The sequence below is a fragment of the Ovis aries genome, chromosome 14 (assembly GCF_016772045.2).
Source record: "Ovis aries strain OAR_USU_Benz2616 breed Rambouillet chromosome 14, ARS-UI_Ramb_v3.0, whole genome shotgun sequence".
NCBI classification, from domain to species: Eukaryota; Metazoa; Chordata; class Mammalia; order Artiodactyla; family Bovidae; genus Ovis; species Ovis aries.
The window spans coordinates 1,226,512-1,247,961 of record NC_056067.1 but is presented as its reverse complement, the minus strand read 5'-3'; the positions used below and the strand labels follow the sequence as shown (position 1 = coordinate 1,247,961).

General features: G+C 45.9%; 1 protein-coding gene across 2 annotated transcripts; it reads left to right on the top strand.

The window, feature by feature from the left end:
* The first annotated feature begins 70 nt into the window (after positions 1-70).
* Positions 71-19,852, top strand: DDX19A (DEAD-box helicase 19A). Of its 2 annotated transcripts, XM_015100363.4 has the most exons (12): positions 71-247; positions 3,319-3,367; positions 6,239-6,289; positions 7,198-7,333; positions 9,802-9,894; positions 11,117-11,219; positions 11,593-11,707; positions 14,528-14,705; positions 15,060-15,297; positions 16,480-16,642; positions 17,081-17,272; positions 17,622-19,852. In XM_015100363.4, the coding sequence occupies exons 1-12, from the start codon at positions 191-193 to the stop codon at positions 17,681-17,683; spliced, it is 1,437 nt and encodes a 478-aa protein (XP_014955849.2). In that variant the 5' UTR covers positions 71-190; the 3' UTR covers positions 17,684-19,852. The 2 variants fall into 2 exon arrangements, with proteins under 2 accessions (XP_014955849.2, XP_042087391.1); XM_042231457.2 differs by lacking the exons at positions 71-247; positions 3,319-3,367; positions 6,239-6,289 and adding an exon at positions 7,605-7,665 and having other exon boundaries at positions 7,219-7,333.
* The last annotated feature ends 1,598 nt before the right edge of the window (positions 19,853-21,450 follow it).

The following is a 21,450-nucleotide window of genomic DNA, read 5'->3' as shown; positions in this document are numbered from 1 at the left end:
GGCGCAGGAGGGGCGCGGCAAAGCCCCGCGCGGCGCGGAGTGGTGACGTAAGGGAACTGACGTCATCTTCGTGAACGGCCGCTTCCGGCCCGCGTGAGTGTGGGTCTGGCGCCTGCAGCCCGGCCGGGGCTGGTGCTCTTTCGCTAGCTGCTGTGTGTGTTTCCCGAGTCGGCCTTCCTCCGCCGGGACCATGGCCACCGACTCGTGGGCCCTGGCAGTGGACGAGCAGGAAGCGGCTGTCAAGTCGGTCAGTGGCTTCAGCTCCAGGCGGGGCGAGCGTAGGAGGAGGGCCCAAGCTGGCACTGCTTGGGGTCCGCGGAGCTGTCTGGGTTGGGCACACCCGGGGCCTGCGCACCCCGAAGGTTTGCTGCGGGGAGTCTCTTAGCCCTGATTTGCGGCTAAGACGGAAGAGGCCAGTATGGACCCTTTTCCTTTGATCCGAGCCAGTTATATCCTGTGCTTGGTCTGTATACTGTCTTTCCTACATTGCACCTCCTTCTCAGTGGGGACTTTAAGGAAAGGAACAGTGCTGATTCTCTGTTTTCTGAGTGATTCTATGTTACTCTTGTTTTACCAATTTTTAGATGCCTGCTTAACATTGTTGGCAGTTTGTATCACTTTGCAGAATAACGGATTCAGCTTTATATTTAGTGTTTCAATCTGTTGCAAACGTTGCGGGAGGCACTAAAAATTGTTTCATCGGTGTTTAAAGTGACATTTAATTTCATGCATTGGTTCTTTAATTAATGAAGATCCATTCAACGGGAAGGTAATCAGTGTAAACTGTGACTCTCTGTTCTTACCTCTTTAAGGTATGTTGATTTGGTGGTAATGGACTTGATTTTAACAATATAGGGGTTCTTTCTTTGTGTTGCTTTGTGTAGTCTGAAGTCTTATGTAACCTTTTAATGCCTAAATTACAACTCTTTTCCAGTCACTATTTATTGCTTTGGGAAGATTGTCAGTTTCTCAGCAGTTAGTTGAAATGAACTACATCCAGGGAAGTATAGGAAGCTTTATGGTCAAGTTAAGAAGGCTAACTGGTGGGAATTGTTGTGAAAATGATGAGAGTCACGTTAGAAGTGAATTCAGAGAGTGGGAAGACAATGTTTATGAGTAAGACAGTCAGGGAAATTCCTTGTGAAGAAGTTTATATTTGTGCTGGATATTGCAGTAATTAAGAGAGATGAAGGCAAACAGCATTTTAGAACAGAATGTCCCAAAGTGCTGGACTTGTACAGAGAACAGGAGTCAGAATAATTTTTGCTGCAACGTAAGGTTATTGGGTTGTACTAGGAGCAGTGTTGAAAATAGAGTGTATTTTAGACCTTAACAAAGAACTTACAGAGGAGAGGCTTTATTTGAAAGGTTTGGGCAATTTTAAGGATACTGACAAGATTAGATCCAAGGACTAGCAAGAATTACTGGACTGCAGAGAACAGACTATATTAGGAGTGGTGTCTAAAGAAAAGATCAGTGTGGAAATTACTCTAATCGTCCAGAGATAGAGGGTCTGCATTGACTGGTGAAAGTGTAGGTGAAGGGTTGGATTTAAGAGATAATTGTGGAGGTGTAAAGATTTAGATGACTTCCATGGTAGCTTACTGGTAAAGAATCAGCCTCCCAATGCAGGAGATGGGGGTTTGATCCCTGGGTTGGGAAGATCTCCTGGAGAAGGAAATGGCAACCCACTCCAGTATTCTTGTTGGAAATCCCATGGATAGAGGAGCCTGGCAGGCTGCAGTCCATGGGGGTCACGCTAGAGTTGAACATAACTTAGCAACTAAACAACAACAACAAAAGATTTAGGAAAAAGAAGAGAAGAGAGATAAAGCATAGATTACAGTTTTCAACCTGGATCCCACAAGGTGGTTTTAATAAAGTGCTAATAACAGGTTTAGGGGAGTGGGAGGAACAGCAGATTTGATGTGTAGGGTGATGAGTACAGGTTTGCCAGTTCTGAATTTGAAATAAGGAGACAACTTGGTAAGTACCTGTGTTGCGAGTCACCAAGAGGTGTCCAAGTTCAGTGGTTTCCTTAGAGGACTCTCGACTCTGCATGTAACTGTACTCACAGCTGTGATTTATTGCAATGAAAAGCAAAATAAGCAAAAGGAAAAGGCCATGTTGAAAAGTCCAGAGGAAACCAGTCTCAAGCTTGCAACAATCCTCTCCTAGAGGAGTCAGAAGCTCCATTTTATTCCTGCTTAATTCCTCTAGCCACAGTTAGTAACAACACGCAGGAAGTGTTGTCAAAAAAGCTTCTTAGAGACTAAGTGCTCAGGGTTTTTATTGGGGGCCTGTCACATGGTCATTCTTTGCCTTGCAGGCACCAAAACTCCAGACTCCTGGAAGGAAAGCAGCTGTTACCATAAACCATCATATGTTTTTAGAAACATAGTGAACCCTTCAGCAGTTTTGGGAATGGTGGGAACCTTCTCATCATCCAGGCTCCCAGAAGCTGGCCAGGGTTCAGCTTTCCAAGCTGGCTTTCTGAAGGCTAGCAGTCAAACCTTCTGTGTTAAGTCCTATGTATACAGTACCCATGAAGCATTTAGAGATTTGGCACTGGAGTTCAGGCAGAATCAGATCAGGGGTGTAAAACTGACAGTTACCACAAATAAATAAAAAAGTATTATAAAGGTTATGGTTTGTACTCTAGAGTTTAAAACTAGTTTTCAGCATCAGGTATTCCCTAAAGACAGTTACTGAGAATTGGTTTCAAATCTTTTTTAACCTACGACCCTATGAATAATACAAATATAGACCTAAATGTACTCGTATCTGGTTTTATCCATTCTGTTTCTTGAGTGGCTGGTGTAAATAAATGTTTTAAAACACTACTTCCTAATGGTTGGGTAAGTGAAAGTGAAGTGAAGTCGCTCAGTCGTGTCTGACTCTTTGCGACCCCCATGGACTGCAGCCTACCAGGCTCCTCCATCCATGGGATTTTCCAGGCAAGAATACTGGAGTGGGGTGCCATCTGGTTGGGTAAGACCCCTTTTATTTTACCATTTAGACTTAAGTGCACTAGCTTGATGTGCATTAGCTTGATAAATGTAATTGACCAGTGAACAATTTGGGGGTTATGAGCCCTCAACCCACACTGCAGTTGAAAATCCCCGAATAACACTGCACCTCCGTATATGTGGCCCCACATTCAACCAGCCTTGGGTTGAGTAATACTGTAGTTAGTATTTATCCTTGAATAAGTGAATCCTTGAAGCTCAAACCCGATGTTTAACAGTCAGTTGTAACTCATGGTATTCTGTTATCAGGTGTCTCTGCTCTTAAGTGTTTCTTTTCATTCCCATTCAGATGAGTAATTTGCAGATTAAGGAAGAAAAAGTCAAACCAGATACCAATGGTGAGTCACAAGGAACTACAGTCTACCTGTGTGCTTCTGCTTTGCACTCTTGGCTGCAGTGTGGAAAGCAGCTTTCACTTAGCACCTTTGGCAGATGTCAGCAAATACACAAATTCAGCTTTGAGAGCCAGTAAATTCAGTTTTGTCAGGCGAGTGTATTCTCCTCGGTTCTGTCTCGTCTCAACAAAAATTTGAAGCGACGGATGTTAGAGCCCTCGGCGTGTCATAGCTCTCGGGTCTTGGACAGACCATGTTACAGCTCTTAGACAGATGAGTGTTACAGCTCTGTGTTACAGCTTTATTTTATTTAGAAAATAGCAGGAAAATCCATCCTCGAGGCGTGAGGGCATGCGGACCCAAAGACGCGAAGAGGAGTGGGGGAAGGCGAGCACCCGGCGGGGGGCGGGGGAGACCCCTGGCCCTTTGGCCCCTCTCTTTATGTCTTTTCCTCCCCCGGGCCTGCCCTGTGTAAATCGGGCCAGCCAGGAGTGCTGTTCGGTCTACCTGAGGTCCTCGGACCTTCCTTTGTTCTGTGTTCTCGGGCTTTCCCCTTTCTTGTCTTTTAGCCACCGCCATTCTGGACTCCTGTTTCCTGTTCTACCTGCCTAACAGTGTCATGATTGATAAGGATACATTAGTTTTCCAGATTAAAAAAAAAAACAACTTACCTAGCTAGCTGCGCTGAGTCTTTGTTGATAGTGTTGCTCAGATCTTCTGTGTCTTGACTGCTTTTTGTTTGTTTGCTTTTTGGTCTAGTTCTTTCAGTTGTTGAAAGAGAGGTATTGAAATTTCCAACTGTAATTGTGGACTAGTCTATTTCTCCCTTTAATCTTGTCAGTTTTGGCCTCCTGTGTTTTACAGATCTGTTGCCAGGTACATTCACATTTGTGTGTTCCTGATGAATGGATCCTTTAGAAATATTCTTATTTGGGCTTCCCAGGTGGCTCAATGATAAAGAATCTGCCTGCCAATGCAGGAGACCCAGGTTTGATCCCGGATCTGGGAAGAGTCCACATGGCATGGAGCAGCTAAGCCCGTGTGCCGTAACTACTGAGCCTGGGACTCTAGATCCCAGGAGCCGAGACTGCTGAGCTCACACGCTGCAGCTGTGGAAGCCTGCGTGCCCCAGAAGCTGTGCTCTGCAAAGGAGAACCCACTGCAGTGAGAGACGAGCGGGCGCCACAGTTAGAGCAGCCCTGGCTTGCTGACTCTGGAGAGAAGCTGGCACAGCGGCAGAGACCCAGCACAGGCCCCCCAGATAAATACACACATAAACAAATAAAGTTATTTTTTTAATTAAGAAACAAAACAAACTATCCTCCTTCATCTTTGGTGATGATTTTCTTCTTGAAATCTGCATTACCTGAGCTAATCCAGCCCTCATATGCTTACTGGTTGCATCTCTTTCCATCCCCTGACTTTCAACTTATTTGTCTTTTTTTTTTTTTATGAATTTGTTTATTTTTTAATCTCAGTTTTATTTATTTATTTTTTTACTTTACAATATTGTATTGGTTTTGCCCTACATTGACATGAATCTGTCACGGGTGTACATGTGTTCCCCATCCTGAACCCCCCTCCCACCTCCCTCCCCATCCCCTCCCTCTGGGTCATCCCAGTGCACCAGCCCTGAGCACCCTGTCTCATGCATCGAGCCTGCACTGCTGATTTGTTTCACATGTGATAATTTACATGTTTCAATGCCATTCTCCCAAATCATCCCACCCTCTCCCTCTCCCACAGAGTCCAAAAGACTGCTCTATGCATCTGTGTCTCTTTTGGTGTCTCGCATACAGGGTTATCATTACCATCTTTCTAAATTCCATATATATGTGTTAGTATACTGTATTGGTGTTTTTCTCTCTGGCTTACTTCACTCTGTATATTAGGCTCCAGTTTCATCCACGTCATTAGAACTGTGTCTTTACATTTAAGTGCCTCTTGTAGGAGTATAATCTATAAAAATTTTGAATCATTATGTTGCATACCTGAATACAATACAATGCAATATTTACTAATACAATATTGTACCTCAATTAAAAACAAAAAGTGTGCCTCTTATAAATAGCTGACAGTTGGATCTTGCTTTTTTTTAATCCGTTCTAATAATCACTGTCTTTTTTTTTTTTCTCACTGTCATTTAATGGGAGTATTTTATCCATTTACATTTAAGGTAATTATTGATGCGGTTCGCTTTAGGCTAGCAATTTTACTATTTATTTTCTGTTTGTACCTTCATGTTTTGTTTCTCTGCGTCTTTTCCTGCTTTTTTTTTTTGGGTTAATTGAATATCTTAGAGTTACATTTTTATTTATAGCCTTTTGAGCTTTATCTCTTTGCATCAGTTTATGAGTTTTATTAACATTTTTCGTCATATATTTTCTGCTAGCTTTATTTCTAGATACAGTATTTTATCTCTTAGTTGCTATTATAAATAGTATCTCTTCAGTAATACCTGTATTTATGAAAGCTACTGTTTTCTATTTATGTATTTTGTAGTCATTTTTAAGTTAATACTCTTAGTCCTGCAAGTTTACAATCACCTATTCTACCAAAAGGGATGATTTTACTTCCTTTTAATTTTTAATACCCTTATTTTCTTTCTTACGTCTCATTGTGTGTGCTAACATATTGGTATATTTTAAATTAGGTTAAGGAAGTCAGAGGTGACATCACTCTGAAGTCAACCAACATTTCTAGAAATTTGAATTTTCTTATGCACTAAACTTAGAATTAAAATCCATTAAACATAAAGAAACCCAACTATTTACATTTTGATCACTTAAATAAGGTCTGATATTTGTATCATCCCACCTTTTGAATGGATTTGATATTTCCCTTTCTGATTACAATAACTGTTTTCTTGTGTAGGTGTTATCAAAACCAATGCCACTCCAGAGAAAACAGATGAAGAAGAGAAAGGTAATCTTTGAAACCCTGTCACCTAGGACTTGCCTCTCTGGAGCCAGAGGCACTGAGAGTTATAAGACTGGGGAGACGAAGGGGACTCAGCCAGGCGGACTGAGAACAGTCCGTGAGATAGCACCAATAGAGGGTGGTGTCCCAGAGACCGGAAGAAGGAAGTGTTTCAAAGGTAGTCATGTGTAGGTGATAAGTTAACTAAAAATTGGCTACTCAGTTGATTTAGAATGTAGAAGTCATTGATGAGTTTGACAAGGGGCTATTGAAGTCAAGTGGGGAGATTAAATGAAAAAACCTCTGAAGTGTGCACTCTGGGGAGAATAGGAAGTGGAGACCTAAGTATAGACAGCCCTGTGAGGGAATGCTCCATAAAGGGGAGCAGAGAATTGGGGTGGTAAGTGGACAGGCATGTAGGATAGAGGAGGAAGATTTATGATGAGAGCTGGCAAAACGTGCGCACATGCTGGGGGGAATGATCTCGTAGAGGGAGAAACAGAATGCGGGAGGGAAAGGTCCCTGCTGGGAGAAATGTCCTTGTCCACAAGGCGGGATGGGCTCAGGAGAATAACTGTCCATCCATAGTTAACAGCAGCGAAGGCAGAGAGGACGCCCACAGACACAGGTGGGTGTGTGGGGGGTCACCACAGCGTCTGGAGGTGCTTCTGACTAGGTTTACCTCTCGGGGCAGTGAAAGAGCGGAGAGGTCAGAAACTGAAGAAGGGAGACGAGTGGATGGGTGGTGTATAGACACATAAAGACTTGCCCAGCAACTCAGCCCACTTGCGTCTAGGGATCAGGAGTTAAAGTGAGACTTGTTGGTGTGATTGTGTTTTTCTCCCACCTTGCTGGGCTATCCAGGGGTGGGTGCAGACGTGGGGTTTGCCTGATGAGTTGGTTTTTTCCTACAGAGGACAGAGCCGCCCAGTCCTTACTCAACAAGCTGATCAGAAGCAACCTTGTCGACAACACCAACCAAGTGGAAGTCCTGCAGCGGGATCCCAACTCCCCACTCTACTCAGTCAAGTCCTTCGAGGAGCTTCGGCTGTGAGTATCTGTTCCTTTGAACAACTGATCCTTGCTAGTTCTTCTTTTGTAAGACATAGTATCTCAGAGACCTTTTAAAAAAAATCTTAATATATATTTACTTTCTTTGACTAGTTAATAATTCACATGATTCAAAAGTTTAAAAGTATGAAAAAGTGATGGTCTCCCTCCACCCTTGTCTCTTGGCAACCCAGTTTTCCTCCTTAGGGAATTTAAAATGCCACAGATTTATTCATCATAGCTGAAAGTCTTTTTTCTTTTATGCTCTTAGAACTTTCAATAAAATATTGGCTGACAGGTGATTTCTGGATGTCAGGAACATTTCTTATTAGGTAAGCCCTTTTGTTAGACTATAGGGTTTACAGTGTTAAGAAAAGTTTATCTACTTTTATAAAATCTGTCCAAAAAGCCTGTGCCGGATTCCCCGTAACTATAGTGAAAATCAGCCTTCAGTGTTACAGAATTCTTTCAAAAAATCCGGAACCCAGGATCAAGCCTTAAGTGTGTACATTTATGCACTGTGCTGAGAATGACTTCTAACATGTCCTTCCTCGAAACACAGAGAATTGCGTAACGTCATACCAAGTTTTCCATTCCCTTCAGTAAGTTAGTAAAGAGGCATTTATGGGTCATTGGTTTATGTACATGACACTGCTGGGTGTTATGAGTAATACAAGACGTAGCTGCCGTTCTTGCTGCTTGCCGGCACCCAAATCATAGACAGAATAGCTGGTGAATGAGAAAGTGGTGGAATGAATGGATTCTTTGTCTTGTTCATTGCCCACACGTACACACTTAAAGTCAGAGAACTAACTAGAAACCAAATCAAGGTGTTAATGAAGCAATAGCTAAGAGTAAGATTTTTAAAGTGTGGCCTTTTTTTTCTCCCCAGGAAATTATACTTTTCTATGTGTGTTTTCTCTGTCAAGGGCTTTTTTCAGTAAATTTGTTATCTGCTTCTCTTCATAAATTCTGTCAGAGCAGTTTGACGTGCTCTGACAGCTTGCCTTTCCTAGTATCAGTGGTCTTTCATTTAAAGGACTGGAGCGCTCAGGTCAACCAGTGATGAATTGGCCTCTGAAAAGGCAAGTTCTTTTTTGATTTAATTGTTAGTAGCCAAACAAAACAAAGAATAAAACTTAGGCCACCTCTATACTTGGTCTATTTTGTACTGAAAAGATACGCAAAATAAAAGGAAAATAATGAACCACTGAAAGTCCCTGGATCACTTGAGTCCTCTTTCAGTAGTGACTTTGTTTCCTTGGCAACTAAATCAGAACCTGCCAAGCCTCACAGCCTTTTCTTCCAAATGGAAGTGTGTTAATTTTCAAAGTTCTTTGTGTCTGAGAACCACCAGAGGCCAGAAGAACTGCCTTTTAGAGAGCCAGCTGAACACTAAGGAAGGCTTAGAGAACATTCTTGCCTTGATTTGATGTTTCTTTAATAATAATCTGGTGTGATTTTTGTTAAACATCCTGTCAGTTTAGAAGTAGCAGAGAGCTTATTACAAATGTGCTGTAAGAACAGTTTTAATTGATATTTGTTGTGTAGCTACTTATATAAGAAGTTGGTGCTTCTCTAGTCTTGATTTTGGAGAAGGCAGTGGCACCCCACTCCAGTACTCTTGCCTGGCAAATCCCGTGGACAGAGGAGCCTGGTGGGCTGCAATCCATGGGGTCGCTAAGAGTCGGACACGACTGAGCGACTTCCTTTTCACTTTTCACTTTTGTGCATTGGAGAAGGAAATGGCAACCCACTCCAGTGTTCTTGCCTGGAGAATCCCAGGGACTGGGGAGCCTAGTGGGCTGCTGTCTGTGGGGTCACACAGAGTTGGATATGACTGAAGTGACTTAGCAGCAGCAGTCTTGATTTTGACTAGACATAGTAAATCTGAGCAGTTGTAAAGTTCAGTATGATAACTTAACTTCCTTTACCTATCTACTAGAAACTGGCTGAATCAATTTTCTTACCTCTCAATTGTCCCGAGTCCTTGTGCAGCTGGCTTTTTTGGAAGGCCCGTGGAACACAGCATCACTGTGGCTCAGTGGAGCACCCACACTGAGAAGTGAAAAACCGGAGTCTCATTCCCTAAAGGGATTTCTGTATCTTAGCGGTATAGTAAGCAGTGTTTGCTTTTAGATATCTTTCATAATTCATTCTATACTCTGAATTAATAGGAACCATTCTTATAGAATCCAGGCCAATCAAATTTGTGGGTCTACTGAAAGATGAATTTCTCTTAAGAAAGGAAACTAGCCTGGATTTTATAAATTGCATAATAGTTTCAGATCAAGATTTAGTAGGAAAAGGTGTTGGTTTTGTTTTTAGTATTTTTTAAGGCACAGGAAGATATGTCTGACGGAGATAGAAAGTATCACTCTTTGCTAGATATAGGGAAAAATAAAATCTTAGGTCTTTAAAACAGTTGCGGCAACTAGGAACCATCCTCTCTCTCCCCGGCCTCCTAGGAAACCACAGCTTCTCCAGGGAGTCTATGCCATGGGCTTCAATCGGCCATCCAAGATACAAGAGAATGCCTTACCCATGATGCTTGCTGAGCCGTAAGTATACAGACCCTGGTACGCGTCTCCAGGATGGGATTTCACATCTCCCACCAAGAGTGTAGTGTTCCTGAGCGTAAGATGCGCCGTTGGGAGCAACAAGCTTCTTCAGGGAAACAGCTGGGACCGGTGGTGAGAGAGTCAGGTGCAATTCAACACAGTTTCTGCCTTTTCCACTTAATAAAAACTGCTAGAGAAAGTCAGTGCCATTTTAAACACTTTTAAAAATAATTTTGAAAATTTTGAGGCCTTCAAAAAAGTATCAAGAACCATACCAGGAACATTTCTGTAACGCATCCTGATGAGAAATAAAGCATCATTAATCTAGTTGACAGATGCAGTCCCTGTGTGACCCTCTCCACTCACAGCCCCCTCCCCGACCCAAGAGCGCGTCACGGAAGCGGGGCGTCGTTTCTCCTTTTACTACGTACGTATGTTTCCCTAAGGATTTAACGAGTAGTTGGCATATTTTTAAACCTTAGATAAATGGTGTCATACTTTACATAGCAACTTTTTTCATTCAGTGAAGTCGCTCAGTCGTGTCCAACTCTTTGCGACCCCATGGACACCAGGCTCCTCCGTCCATGGGATTTTCCAGGCAAGAGTACTGGAGTGGGTTGCCGTTTCCTTCTCCAGGGAAATTCCCGACCCAGGGATTGAACCCAGGTCTCCCAGATTGTAGACAGATGCTTTCCGTCTGAGCAACCACTTGATCTTAGCCAAAAGGCTGAGAAGCCTTTTATTATTTTTCTTTTCTGATGATGAAAATGCCACCTGTTCCCATGACACTGAATTACATGAAGTGAAATATGAAAGTTTCCTCTGAAGCATCCGATTTAGTATCTTATGTTTTCCATGAAGGTGAGAAAAGGGAGCACACAGAAGGAGCCGAGTCCTGAAGACACGTCAGGCAGTAAGATTTGCCCAGATCTTACTCTGCAGTCTGAATTCCCATTGGCCTCTTGGGGTATAAAACTAGGGAACTCTAGCTGCACTAGAGTCTAGAATGAATATTTTTTAGTGTGAGCCCATCTGAAATAATCATTTCCCTTAATATTTAAGCAGGTTTTTTTTAAACACCATATAAAAAATTCATCATTGTGCTCAAGGCAGAAAACCTGAATGAGGGAAAAAGGCCTTTTCCTACCGCCCAGAAAGAACACTTGGACACTTGATTGTTTCTAACCAATGTTATCCTCATCTCTATTCCTCCTGGGTCCAGCCCGCAGAACCTGATTGCCCAGTCGCAGTCGGGTACTGGTAAAACGGCTGCCTTCGTCCTGGCCATGCTCAGCCGGGTGGAGCCAGCAGAGAGGTACCCGCAGGTGAGGGGGTCCTGGGGGCCCTGGAAGGGTGTTGCCATCTCAGGGTGGTGGTTGACAAGGGCATCCCTCGTGGAATCTGAATGCTTCTGATGCCTCAGACTGTTGCTCAGGCAAAGCCTAATGGCACAACAGGCCCTTCCATGGGTAGAGTTGATTCAAAGCAGCAGCCTTAAACGTGGCTTCTGACAGCATCTGCCAAGCCGGGCAGAAGGCTGAAGGCTCCGCCTACAGCTGCCACGCAGGCCTGGTCGATGAGGACGGGGCTGCCCACACTGTTCAGGTGGTACTGATACCAGTGTCCCTGCTGCTCTAGAGCCTGCTGTCTGCTGCCGCAAGGCTTTTCTAAACTCACCTCCTGTGATCTGCCCGTTAGTGTCTGTGCCTCTCCCCGACGTACGAGCTGGCGCTCCAGACAGGAAAAGTGATTGAACAAATGGGCAAATTTCATCCAGAACTGAAGCTTGCTTACGCTGTTCGAGGCAATAAATGTGAGTATGAGAGGGCAAGACCCAGGTCCTGAGCTCAGGCAGTGGGTGGGGTGTTTGAATTTTGAAGATGAGGTGATGATATTCAACTTTCCGGTTCAGTCTGACCTTGGAGCCCAGTATGACTTTCAGCAAATTTATTTAAATACTTGCCGATTTCTTAATAATATTCTCCACTCTTAAAATAAGATTTTAAGTTGTTAAAAAAAAAAAATCCCTGCCTGAGTCATGGGGTTCTTAAAGTGTGGAGTGTTTCCCTGAGGAGGCAAGGTTTGAATTCAGCATCCAGAGTTCTGAAAGCTGCCTAAGGGAGAGTAAGCAGGGAGGATGGCAGGTTGGATCAGATCCCTTTCTTCAGTAAACAGCTTTAGTAAGAGTGATCTAAGAGCATGTACAGTTCTTATCAAATCAGAAATCCTTCCACCAATTCTTTTTTCTGCAGAATGTAGAGAATGTGGTTAAAATAAGAGGACAGGTAGAAAATTGGTAATGGGGAAGTTATCAGAATATCTATAACTACAAATCAATTAGAAAAAAGTAGTCATTCTAATAGGAAAATGGACAAAAGAGGCCCAGGTGAACAGACTTCTCACTAAAGAAGGAATTCAGATGGCTGGTCAATGGGAAAAGACGAAAAGCTTCATTAGTCATCAGGGAAACATCGGTTGAAACCACTATATGCCTCTCAGATGATGGAAATGAGGGAGTCTGACAAACCAAGTGTTGGCCGAGATGTAGGGCTGGGACGCTCGCGTGCTCCAGCGGGGAGTGTGCACAGGCACACTCACTTCAGGAGGCGGTGGGCATCACCTGGACAAGGAGAAGAGGGACGTCCCTTCAGTTAGCCATTTATAGTCGCCTCGAGCACGGATTCTTAAACCTTTCGACTCTTACACTCTTAAACATTGTTGAGGACCCTAAGTACTTTTGGAAGAATATGAAGAAAATCTAGCCTTTCTTACAATTTCAGATACTGTTTTTAGGATGCCATACCAAAACCCAACAAGTGGTAATTATGTAAAAGATAATTGCCATGTGATATTTGAAATCATATTAATGACCTCTTCATACTGTTACATTAAAATTCCTTGGTCTCCCTTGTACTTTGAATGCATCTTTTTTGTGCAGTAGTAATTTTCTAACATTATACCTTGGTCATTTGGAAAATACCAAATGTCTTACTGAGTTACGCTGAGAATGTTGACATATTTCATTATACAGAATTTTAAATCGCATTTAAAATGCGTTAATATCACCACCAAACAACTCAGAGGAGTTTACACACAGAGAAACTCTCAAGTTTACAGCAACACTACAAGTTTTCCAAAATTCTAATTTTCTCTTACACTTTAAGTGTTATCATGACAGCAAATAACAGTCGATTGTTTTCACTGAAAAGTCAGGCTCTCCTTGTTCCTTTTTAAGAAAGTGTATGTCAGATTCCCTACTTAATTTTCTATAGTTTGTCAGTCAACAAACAAAAATGGCTAGTACAGTTCACACACAAATGATCACACAGGGACTTTTCCTGGAGAAAACCACCATGTTTCAGCGTGCAGCAACAGCACTTACACCAGAAATTATTAGGCTCGGCACTTCCGTATGTGTCTGATGCCTCACACTGGCAGGTGCAACTACGTGCGGTGTACCGGAGCCTGGTGACAACATGGATCTTCTCTAGATTGTTTTATAATGGCAGGGGACTTCATGTGTGTGAGGGATTAATATATTACTCTATATTAATTATATATTAATATATTAATAACTACTTAATGTACCGTTTAAAAAAAATTCATTGTAGACTGATCAGCAGTGTGCAGTAAAAATCACAGTGTGTTGAGTTCATTTAAAACTCTTCCAGTGGAGTTGATGTATTCCTAACCAGAGTCCCCTTCTCAAATTGTAAATTTTGTTTTTAAAATTTAAGTGAAAAACTTTCACGTGTTTCAAAATTAAAAGAGCATATGGTAGAAAGTTTTCTTTCTCCCATACCCTTCAACCATTTGGTTCTCCTTCCTAGAGCACCCCTGGAGAAGGAAATGGCAACCCACTCCGGTATTCTTGCCTGGGGAATCCCACGGACAGAGGAGCCCAGCAGGCTCCAGTCTATGGGGTCGCGAGTCGGGCACGACTGAGTGACTAAGCACGAGCACATGTGTGTGCAGGGTTGATTCCTCATGGTGGAAGTGCTGACCGAAGGCTACAGGCATCAGCCGATTTTTCTTTAATGTTGTAAATTTCTTTTTGGGGGGATAGGGGTGCAGCGGGCAACAGTTGACACATGGCATGCAGGTTCTTACTTCCCCAACCAGGGTCTTGAACCTCTGCCCCCTGTGGCGGAAGCATGGGGTCTTAACCGCTGGACCACCAGGGAAGTCCCACACATTAGTAGTTTTGACAGATGAATAAAGCAGTTTCAACTCCTACCAGCTGTAGTTGGAGAGTAATGTGCTTGTTGTGTTTTTTTTTCCCTAGTAGAATTTGTATTGAGGAAAACCGTCTAGACAATTAGAATGTCTAACAAGGCAAAAAATCACTGGGCCAGAATCCTAGGACTCAAAACTACCAATTGATAAGGAAATCAGTGAAGTGTGAATGAAGGGATGGTATAAAAAGAATAAGAGCAATGCTAAAGACAAAGAGCTGGACGATGGGAACTTGCAGGAGGAAGTAGGTAAAGGAGACTCACGTGCATGGAAGATTCACTGGTCAATCATACTCAACCACAGTGCAGTGAGACGGGTGTTGTCATGGCCGCTTTACAGCAGAAGAACCCAAAAGCTTTAGGGGAAAGTGCCCACAGAACACATCTTGTCTCCACAGTGGAAAGAGGTCAGAAAATCAGTGAGCACATTGTCATTGGCACCCCGGGGACCGTTCTGGACTGGTGCTCCAAGCTCAAGTTCATCGACCCCAAGAAGATCAAGGTGTTTGTTCTGGACGAGGCTGACGTGATGATAGCCACTCAGGGCCACCAAGATCAGAGCATCCGCATCCAGAGGTAGGGCCTCGAGCCAGGAGGGACTTCTTGGCTCCCGGCCTGCAGTTCCTGCTCCTGTTGCCTCACACTCCCCTTCTTGCCCCTGCCAGGCTCTTCACAGCTCTCAGGGGCATTTGTTTGATGGGCCATTTCCATGTCAGCGCTGAGCACGCCCCCTGCCCGGGTTAAGGAGGGAGACTCGGATTCTCAGTCACCCGTCCCTGCCCCATGTCTGCTCCCCCTTCCTCCCCACAGCTGCTCCCCGCTGCCCCTTCCTGGGGACTCAGGTCATCAGGCCTGGGGAGGCTGTGCCCTGGTCCTTCCAGGGAAAGCCTGGGTCAGGGTCATGCTGGACACCTGGGGCTCCCCTTGCAGGATGCTGCCCAGGAACTGCCAGATGCTGCTTTTCTCTGCCACCTTTGAAGACTCTGTCTGGAAATTTGCCCAGAAAGTAGTGCCCGACCCGAACATCATCAAACTGAAGCGTGAGGAGGAGACACTGGACACCATCAAGCAGTATTACGTCCTGTGCAACAGCAGAGACGAGAAGTTCCAGGCCTTATGTAATATCTACGGGGCCATCACCATTGCTCAAGCCATGATCTTCTGCCATGTGAGTAGCAGCAGCAGCAGCAGGAGGAGGCCTGCAGGGTTGGGGGGCTGGGGAGGAACTCCACTTAGGGGACCAGGTTCCTTCCCTGTGACTGGAAAAGAAATGGTTTGTGAAGATGGAAGGAAGAATTTCTTCATAGTATCCTGAGGTATATCTATAGTCTAAGCATAGAGTCTCCTGAACTTCAATGCCATGTGTAGGTGATACATCAGAAAGCCCAAGTGAATAAAACTGATATTTGTAGGGAAAATAAGAAGCTAAACAGGATGACAGGCTAGAAAATTAAAAGAAAATAAGTAGTTTTCCAGTCTCGAACTGAAAACACTTAGAAATTGGAAGGATAGACCCCACTTATAGTGGCTAATGTAATTTTTCAGGAATGTATAAGATCACCGAAGAAAGCATCAAAATGCTGTTATGGGATATAAGAATAAGACAGCTCTTACTCTATTATTGGGATACTTGTAAGTTTTTTTTTTTTAATTGTCAAGAGTGGCATCCTTCTCCCAAACTCAGACTGAAACTTTCAAGCCCACAGAAAAGATGAAAACAATATGACATTAGGACTGTTTTATTCCCTTCCCCTGTTGTCAGCATTTAGCCACATTTGCCCTATCCATAAGCATTTGTGTAGGGCTGTCTGTACTTTTTCTTTCTGCCGACTTTAAAGTCAATCGTAGATATCAGGACATTTCCCACCTAATGCTTCCTGAGAATGAGGCGTGGTCCCGCACGAGCACAGCACCACTCACACCTTTCACGATGCCGTCCCCTCTGAAGTCCGTCCGTCTGCCGCCTTCCCCATGTATACTGAAATGGCCTCTCTTGCTTTTAGTAGCTGCTGTGAAGCCTCAGAGCCAGTAGAGAGTGTTGCATGCAGTGTTGCGTCTCTTGAGACTCCCTTAATACAGAACAGGTTCTCCACCTTTCATGACATGGACATCTTGAAGAGTCCAGCCAAGCTAGTAATTAGTCTTTAGATGTCTCTGAGTTTTTTCCCCCTTGTGGTTATATCAAGGTTAAATATTTTCTAAGACTTATCACCCAGGTGACTTCCTTTATACCACATCATGTTAACAATTTTAGGACATTTAACTCTTAACTGCTAAGGTTCAGTGGTCTTCCAGATCAAAAATATTCTCTTAAGGTACCTTCATTCCTCAAACGTTTTCTTGCTTCCAGACCCGCAAAACAGCTAGCTGGCTGGCCGCGGAGCTCTCAAAAGAAGGCCACCAGGTGGCTCTGCTGAGCGGTGAAATGGTGGTGGAGCAGAGGGCCGCAGTGATTGAGCGCTTCCGAGAGGGCAAAGAGAAGGTTCTGGTCACCACCAACGTGTGTGCCCGCGGTGAGCAGAGACTGGGTCCTGGCCCGCCAGGCTCGGGGCCGCAGAGAGATCGTGTGTGGGAGGCTGCGATGGTTTGGGGGAGATGCTGGTTTGTGGGCGCGCCTGTGGGCTCCCTCCGCGGAGGAGAGCGTCCACAGAAGCCGGGAGTCCTGGCTGGTGGCGAGGCCGGCGCCTGCTCTTGCGGCCCCAGTGCGGCGCCAGCTGCTTCTCCAGATCCTCGGATCCAGCGGAGGCTGTGCGACTGATGCCGGAATTCGGCCAGCAGCGGGACGGCCCCGCGCTCTCCCTCTGGGTCCTGCCACCTGCCCGTGTCCCAGCCCCAGAGCTGGGCTGTCGCAGACCCTGCCTTCCGCCTGAGCTTGGTGAGGGTGGGCCTGACTGGGCAGCGGCGATTCCTGCCTCCCGTCCTCACTCGCGCCCAACTCTTCCCTCACGCAGGGATCGACGTGGAGCAGGTGTCTGTCGTCATCAACTTTGACCTCCCGGTGGACAAGGACGGGAACCCGGACAACGAGACCTACCTGCACCGGATCGGGCGCACCGGCCGCTTTGGCAAGCGGGGCCTGGCGGTGAACATGGTGGACAGCAAGCACAGCATGAACATCCTGAACAGAATCCAGGAGCATTTCAGTGAGTGCCGGGAGAGCCCCCTGCCGGGGCCAGGTCGCGGGGGCAGGCGGGGAGGGGTGTCTCCATGGCCCCGAGAGGCCCTTCCCCGGGACAGGAGGTCCTCCCGCTCCCGGAGCGCTCGACGGGGCCTCGCGTGACCGCCCCCTTGGCCGGGCCGAGGGGCCGGGGGCCTGGCCGCCGCCGGCCGTGTGCCCGCCCAGTCCCGGGCGCCTCGGGGGCTCAGGGAGGCCTGCGGCGGGGGCGGCACGTCCCAGGGAGCCCCGGGTCCTCCCCGCCTGCTGCCCCTCCCCTGCCTGCGTCCCCTGTGATCTGTGCGGGGCTCTCTCTGAACCCTCCTCTCTCCCCTCAGATAAGAAAATAGAAAGACTGGACACGGATGACTTGGACGAGATTGAGAAGATAGCCAACTGAGGAGCTCCTGCAGTCGCTGTGCCGCCCCCGCCCGGGACGCGAGTGCTTCCACGGTGCAGCCTGCCCGTCCCCGCGAGGATGACGGCACGAGCAGACAAGCTGCCTACCTCATCTGAAATTACGTTTGGACTTGACAAAAATTGCCCAAATTATTCAGGAAGGTAGAAGAAAAGAATCTGAATTTTGGAAAACTGAGTCCTTTTCCTCCCATCCCTTTCCGAAGCCACAGCTTCCCCATCTTTGTGATAATGTGCTCGCTATTGGTAACTGCCGGCTGCAGGAGCCACGGCCTGTTTTCTGGCCAGGGGTGTTCAGACCGCCGCCAGGCCCTGCAGCAGCAGCAGCAGAGGAAACACCTGGGCCTCCCGGACCCACCAGTGTCCCTGCTGATTGCTTTCCCTCTGTCGTCTGCAGAGGAATCCCACCCTCTCCCGGGGTGAGCGTTGGCTCCCTTCGTACACCTCAGGTTTGGGGGGAACACGAAGCCGGTGAGCTGTCTTCCGAGGCACTGGCCTGGCCTAGCTGGGTGACCCAGGGCTGCCTCCGCTTCCCACCGTCGCTCTGCTGCTCAGGCGCCGGGTGTCCCAGCCGCCGAGGTGGTTTCTGACACACACCTGGCCGGGTGAGCTCTTCGCGCAGATGTCACGCTATTCCCGGAGGTGAGCAGCAGAGTTTGGAGAGGAAGTTACCACCAAGTGAAAGCTCTTGTGATGCTGTTCATCCGTCACAGTGGGCCTGTTGCTTACTCTGATTCATACGCTGTCTGTATGAATAAGGACAGAATAATCAGAGCTATACCCATCATCCACTATGTTAAAAAAATTTAAAAATAATTATGGAACGCTTTACTAATCATGATTTGTTGTTTTTACTTGTATTTTTCTGCTTATTAGACATATATGCTCATTAAAAAGGTGTGGGTGTGTAATTTATAAAGTGCAAGTGTTCTGGTCCCCACCCCTCTCTGTTCACCACTGCTAGCAGCTTGATGACTATTCGGTTTATTGCCTTCCATTTGATTATGTCAGCCTACTTCTGTTTTACAAAAACGTGAACATTTGCTCACGTTGTGTGGCCTGCCTCCTCACTCACCCGTGTGTCTCGGACACGTGGCATGGCTGTGCCTCACTCTCCATCGGCACCATTCCAGGATGTAGCCACCCCTGCATTTGCTTCCTGGCTCCTAGTGACAAGCCCTGGGTTGTCGCCACGGCAAATGCTGGTCCCACTCCTCTCTGCCCTGCTGAGACCTACTCAGGATGTGTTCCTGGAAGTAGAGTTGTTGGGTCAGAGTGGAAATGCCTAACATGTTAACACATTGCTAATGCAGCCTGCTGAAAAGTTTTTACCAATATGTCATTTCATTGACAACAAAAGTACCTACTACCTGCTTGCCAACCCCCCTCCATATTAATTTTTAAAATTGCAAGTCTGAGTAGCAAAAATATATTACATAATTGTTTTTTAATCTTAGCGATATTTGGGTTTATTGGTATTTATACCAGCACCTGATGCTTTTGAACTGTGATATTGGAGAAGACTCTTGAGAGTCCCTTGGACTGCAAGGAGATCCAACCAGTCCATCTTAAAGGAGATCAGTCCTGGCTGTTTATTGGAAGGACTGATGTTGAAGCTGAAACTCCAATACTTTGGCTACCTGATGCAAAGAGCTGACTCATTTGAAAAGACCCTGATGCTGGGAAAGATTGAGGGCAGGAGGAGAAGGGGACAACAGAGGATGAGATGGTTGGATGGCATCACCGACTCGATGGACATGGGTTTAGGTGAACTCTGGGAGTTGGTGATGGGAGGCCTGGCGTGCTGCGGTTCATGGGGTCGCAAAGAGTCGGACGCGACTGAGCGACGGAACTGACACCAGCACCTCTTTTGGGGGTGCTGCCCATTCCTGTCCCACCATTTTGGTACCGGCTTGTTTGGCCTCTGTGAGTTATAGCCTCTTTTCTACTTTAGAGAAGTTACACTGTCTCGAGTGGTAGATGTTTTCCTAGTTTGTCTTTACAAAATCATTCTTTCTTAATACTACACAAAAGTTTAACTTCGGTAGTCTTAACATTCATTTTTAAGAAATCTGGATTTGGTGTTGTGGCCAGAAAACCTTTCCTCATTTCAGTATTATAAATTACTTACTCATGTTTTTGTACATCTTAACATGATTTGCCTGCCTGATGTTTTGTGAGCAATTACTATTACCTATGGGTGAGTGGATGACAGAGCTGTGTGTGCGTGGGTCAGAGTTGAGACCGAGCGACAGGGTCCAAATGGGACCGAACGAAAGAGAAAGAGTCCTGGGAGGGAAGCAGGCAGACGGTGACCGCAGGTTATGAGGGGCGCACGCAAGCCACGGGTGCGGGAGGGGCTCTGAGAAGAGAAGTAGGGTGAGAAGGGCAGCAAGGGTCCAGAAAGGCCGGGGATGAGGCAGGGTAGGGTGGCGAGGAGGAGGTGTGCGGGTGCTCGGAGGGAAACGAGGAGGGGGAAGAGGCCTGATGTGGAGTCAGCATTCCAGTCAGGTGACATCCACGTGGACCCAGAAACACAGCAGTGATGCACAAAAGAGCCAGAAAACATACCGCCTGACCCCCAAAAACAAGGATCAGCAGCCGGGAAAAATGCAGTGTGCTAAGCAGGGCTGAAGCCAGAGCTTGCTGTGCTCCCATCTGGGGGCAGAGCAGCTGCCGGCCAGCACGTCCCAGGGAGCCGAGGACCCAGGCAGCGCTGCACACGAGATCGGAACCCAAGGAAGCATCACTGCTCGGATGGTGCTGGACAGCAGCTTCACCTGCCCACCCACTGGATGTAGACTTCCATCAAGGCGCAGGCCCTGGAGGCAGGGAGGAGGACTTGGACCCTGCCCTGCAATAAGAACACAGGCAAATTCAATAGATTCACACAGTAAGACTATTCTTGGATGTTCCTAACTGGCTGACTCTTGACCCTTTCCCCCAACTCCTTCCATTGAAAAAAACTAGTTTTTAAAAATAGACTTGATGTTTTTTAGAATAGTTGTGAGTGTATGGAAAGAAAAGGCAAAGTTACCTTATAGCAAAGGAAGGACTGAACTCAGATCCCTCTGAATGTGGACACTCACTGTATGTTCTTTTTACTTCAAGCCTTCTCCCTAGAGAGAAGCCGTGTTACCAGAAAGAGCCTGTATTCTTCTCAAAAACAAAAACCAGTTGTTGGATGAAAGGTATTGTTTTATATTTGGGGGGAACAGGCTGGCTCTGATACACACAGTTCACTGAATGTAAGGGGAAGGGGCATCTTTCTGCATTTTTGCATTAGTTATCACACAGACATAGACTCACTGCAGAAGCTGTGATTTTTTCTGGAAGGGTAGTGAGAAGGAGCATTGATTCCTAACTCATGCTCAGAAAGGAAAAAATTTGATTTTTAAAATCGTTTTAGGGATTCACCCTTCCCCTTCACAAGCTAGGAATGATGTTTTCGTACCGTGCCAAGCATGTCACAGGAAAGAGTTCCTTGCCTGCCAAATGGTAGTGCCCAGCTGTTTGTTCCTGTGATAGATAAATAAAATACTTAATCATGTCCTGACCCTTCCCCTGGCATCCAGCAGAGTGCCAGCCAACTGTGTATCCACCTACCCCTGGCCAGGCCATAACTCCAAGTGTTTCTCTCCAAGGAGCCCTCTGTATCCAGACAGCATTACTGCTCACCCAAATGTGGCCCCTCTCTTTAGAGTACACATCCTTACTAGATTGAGGCATGGCCGTGGGACTTCTCTGGCA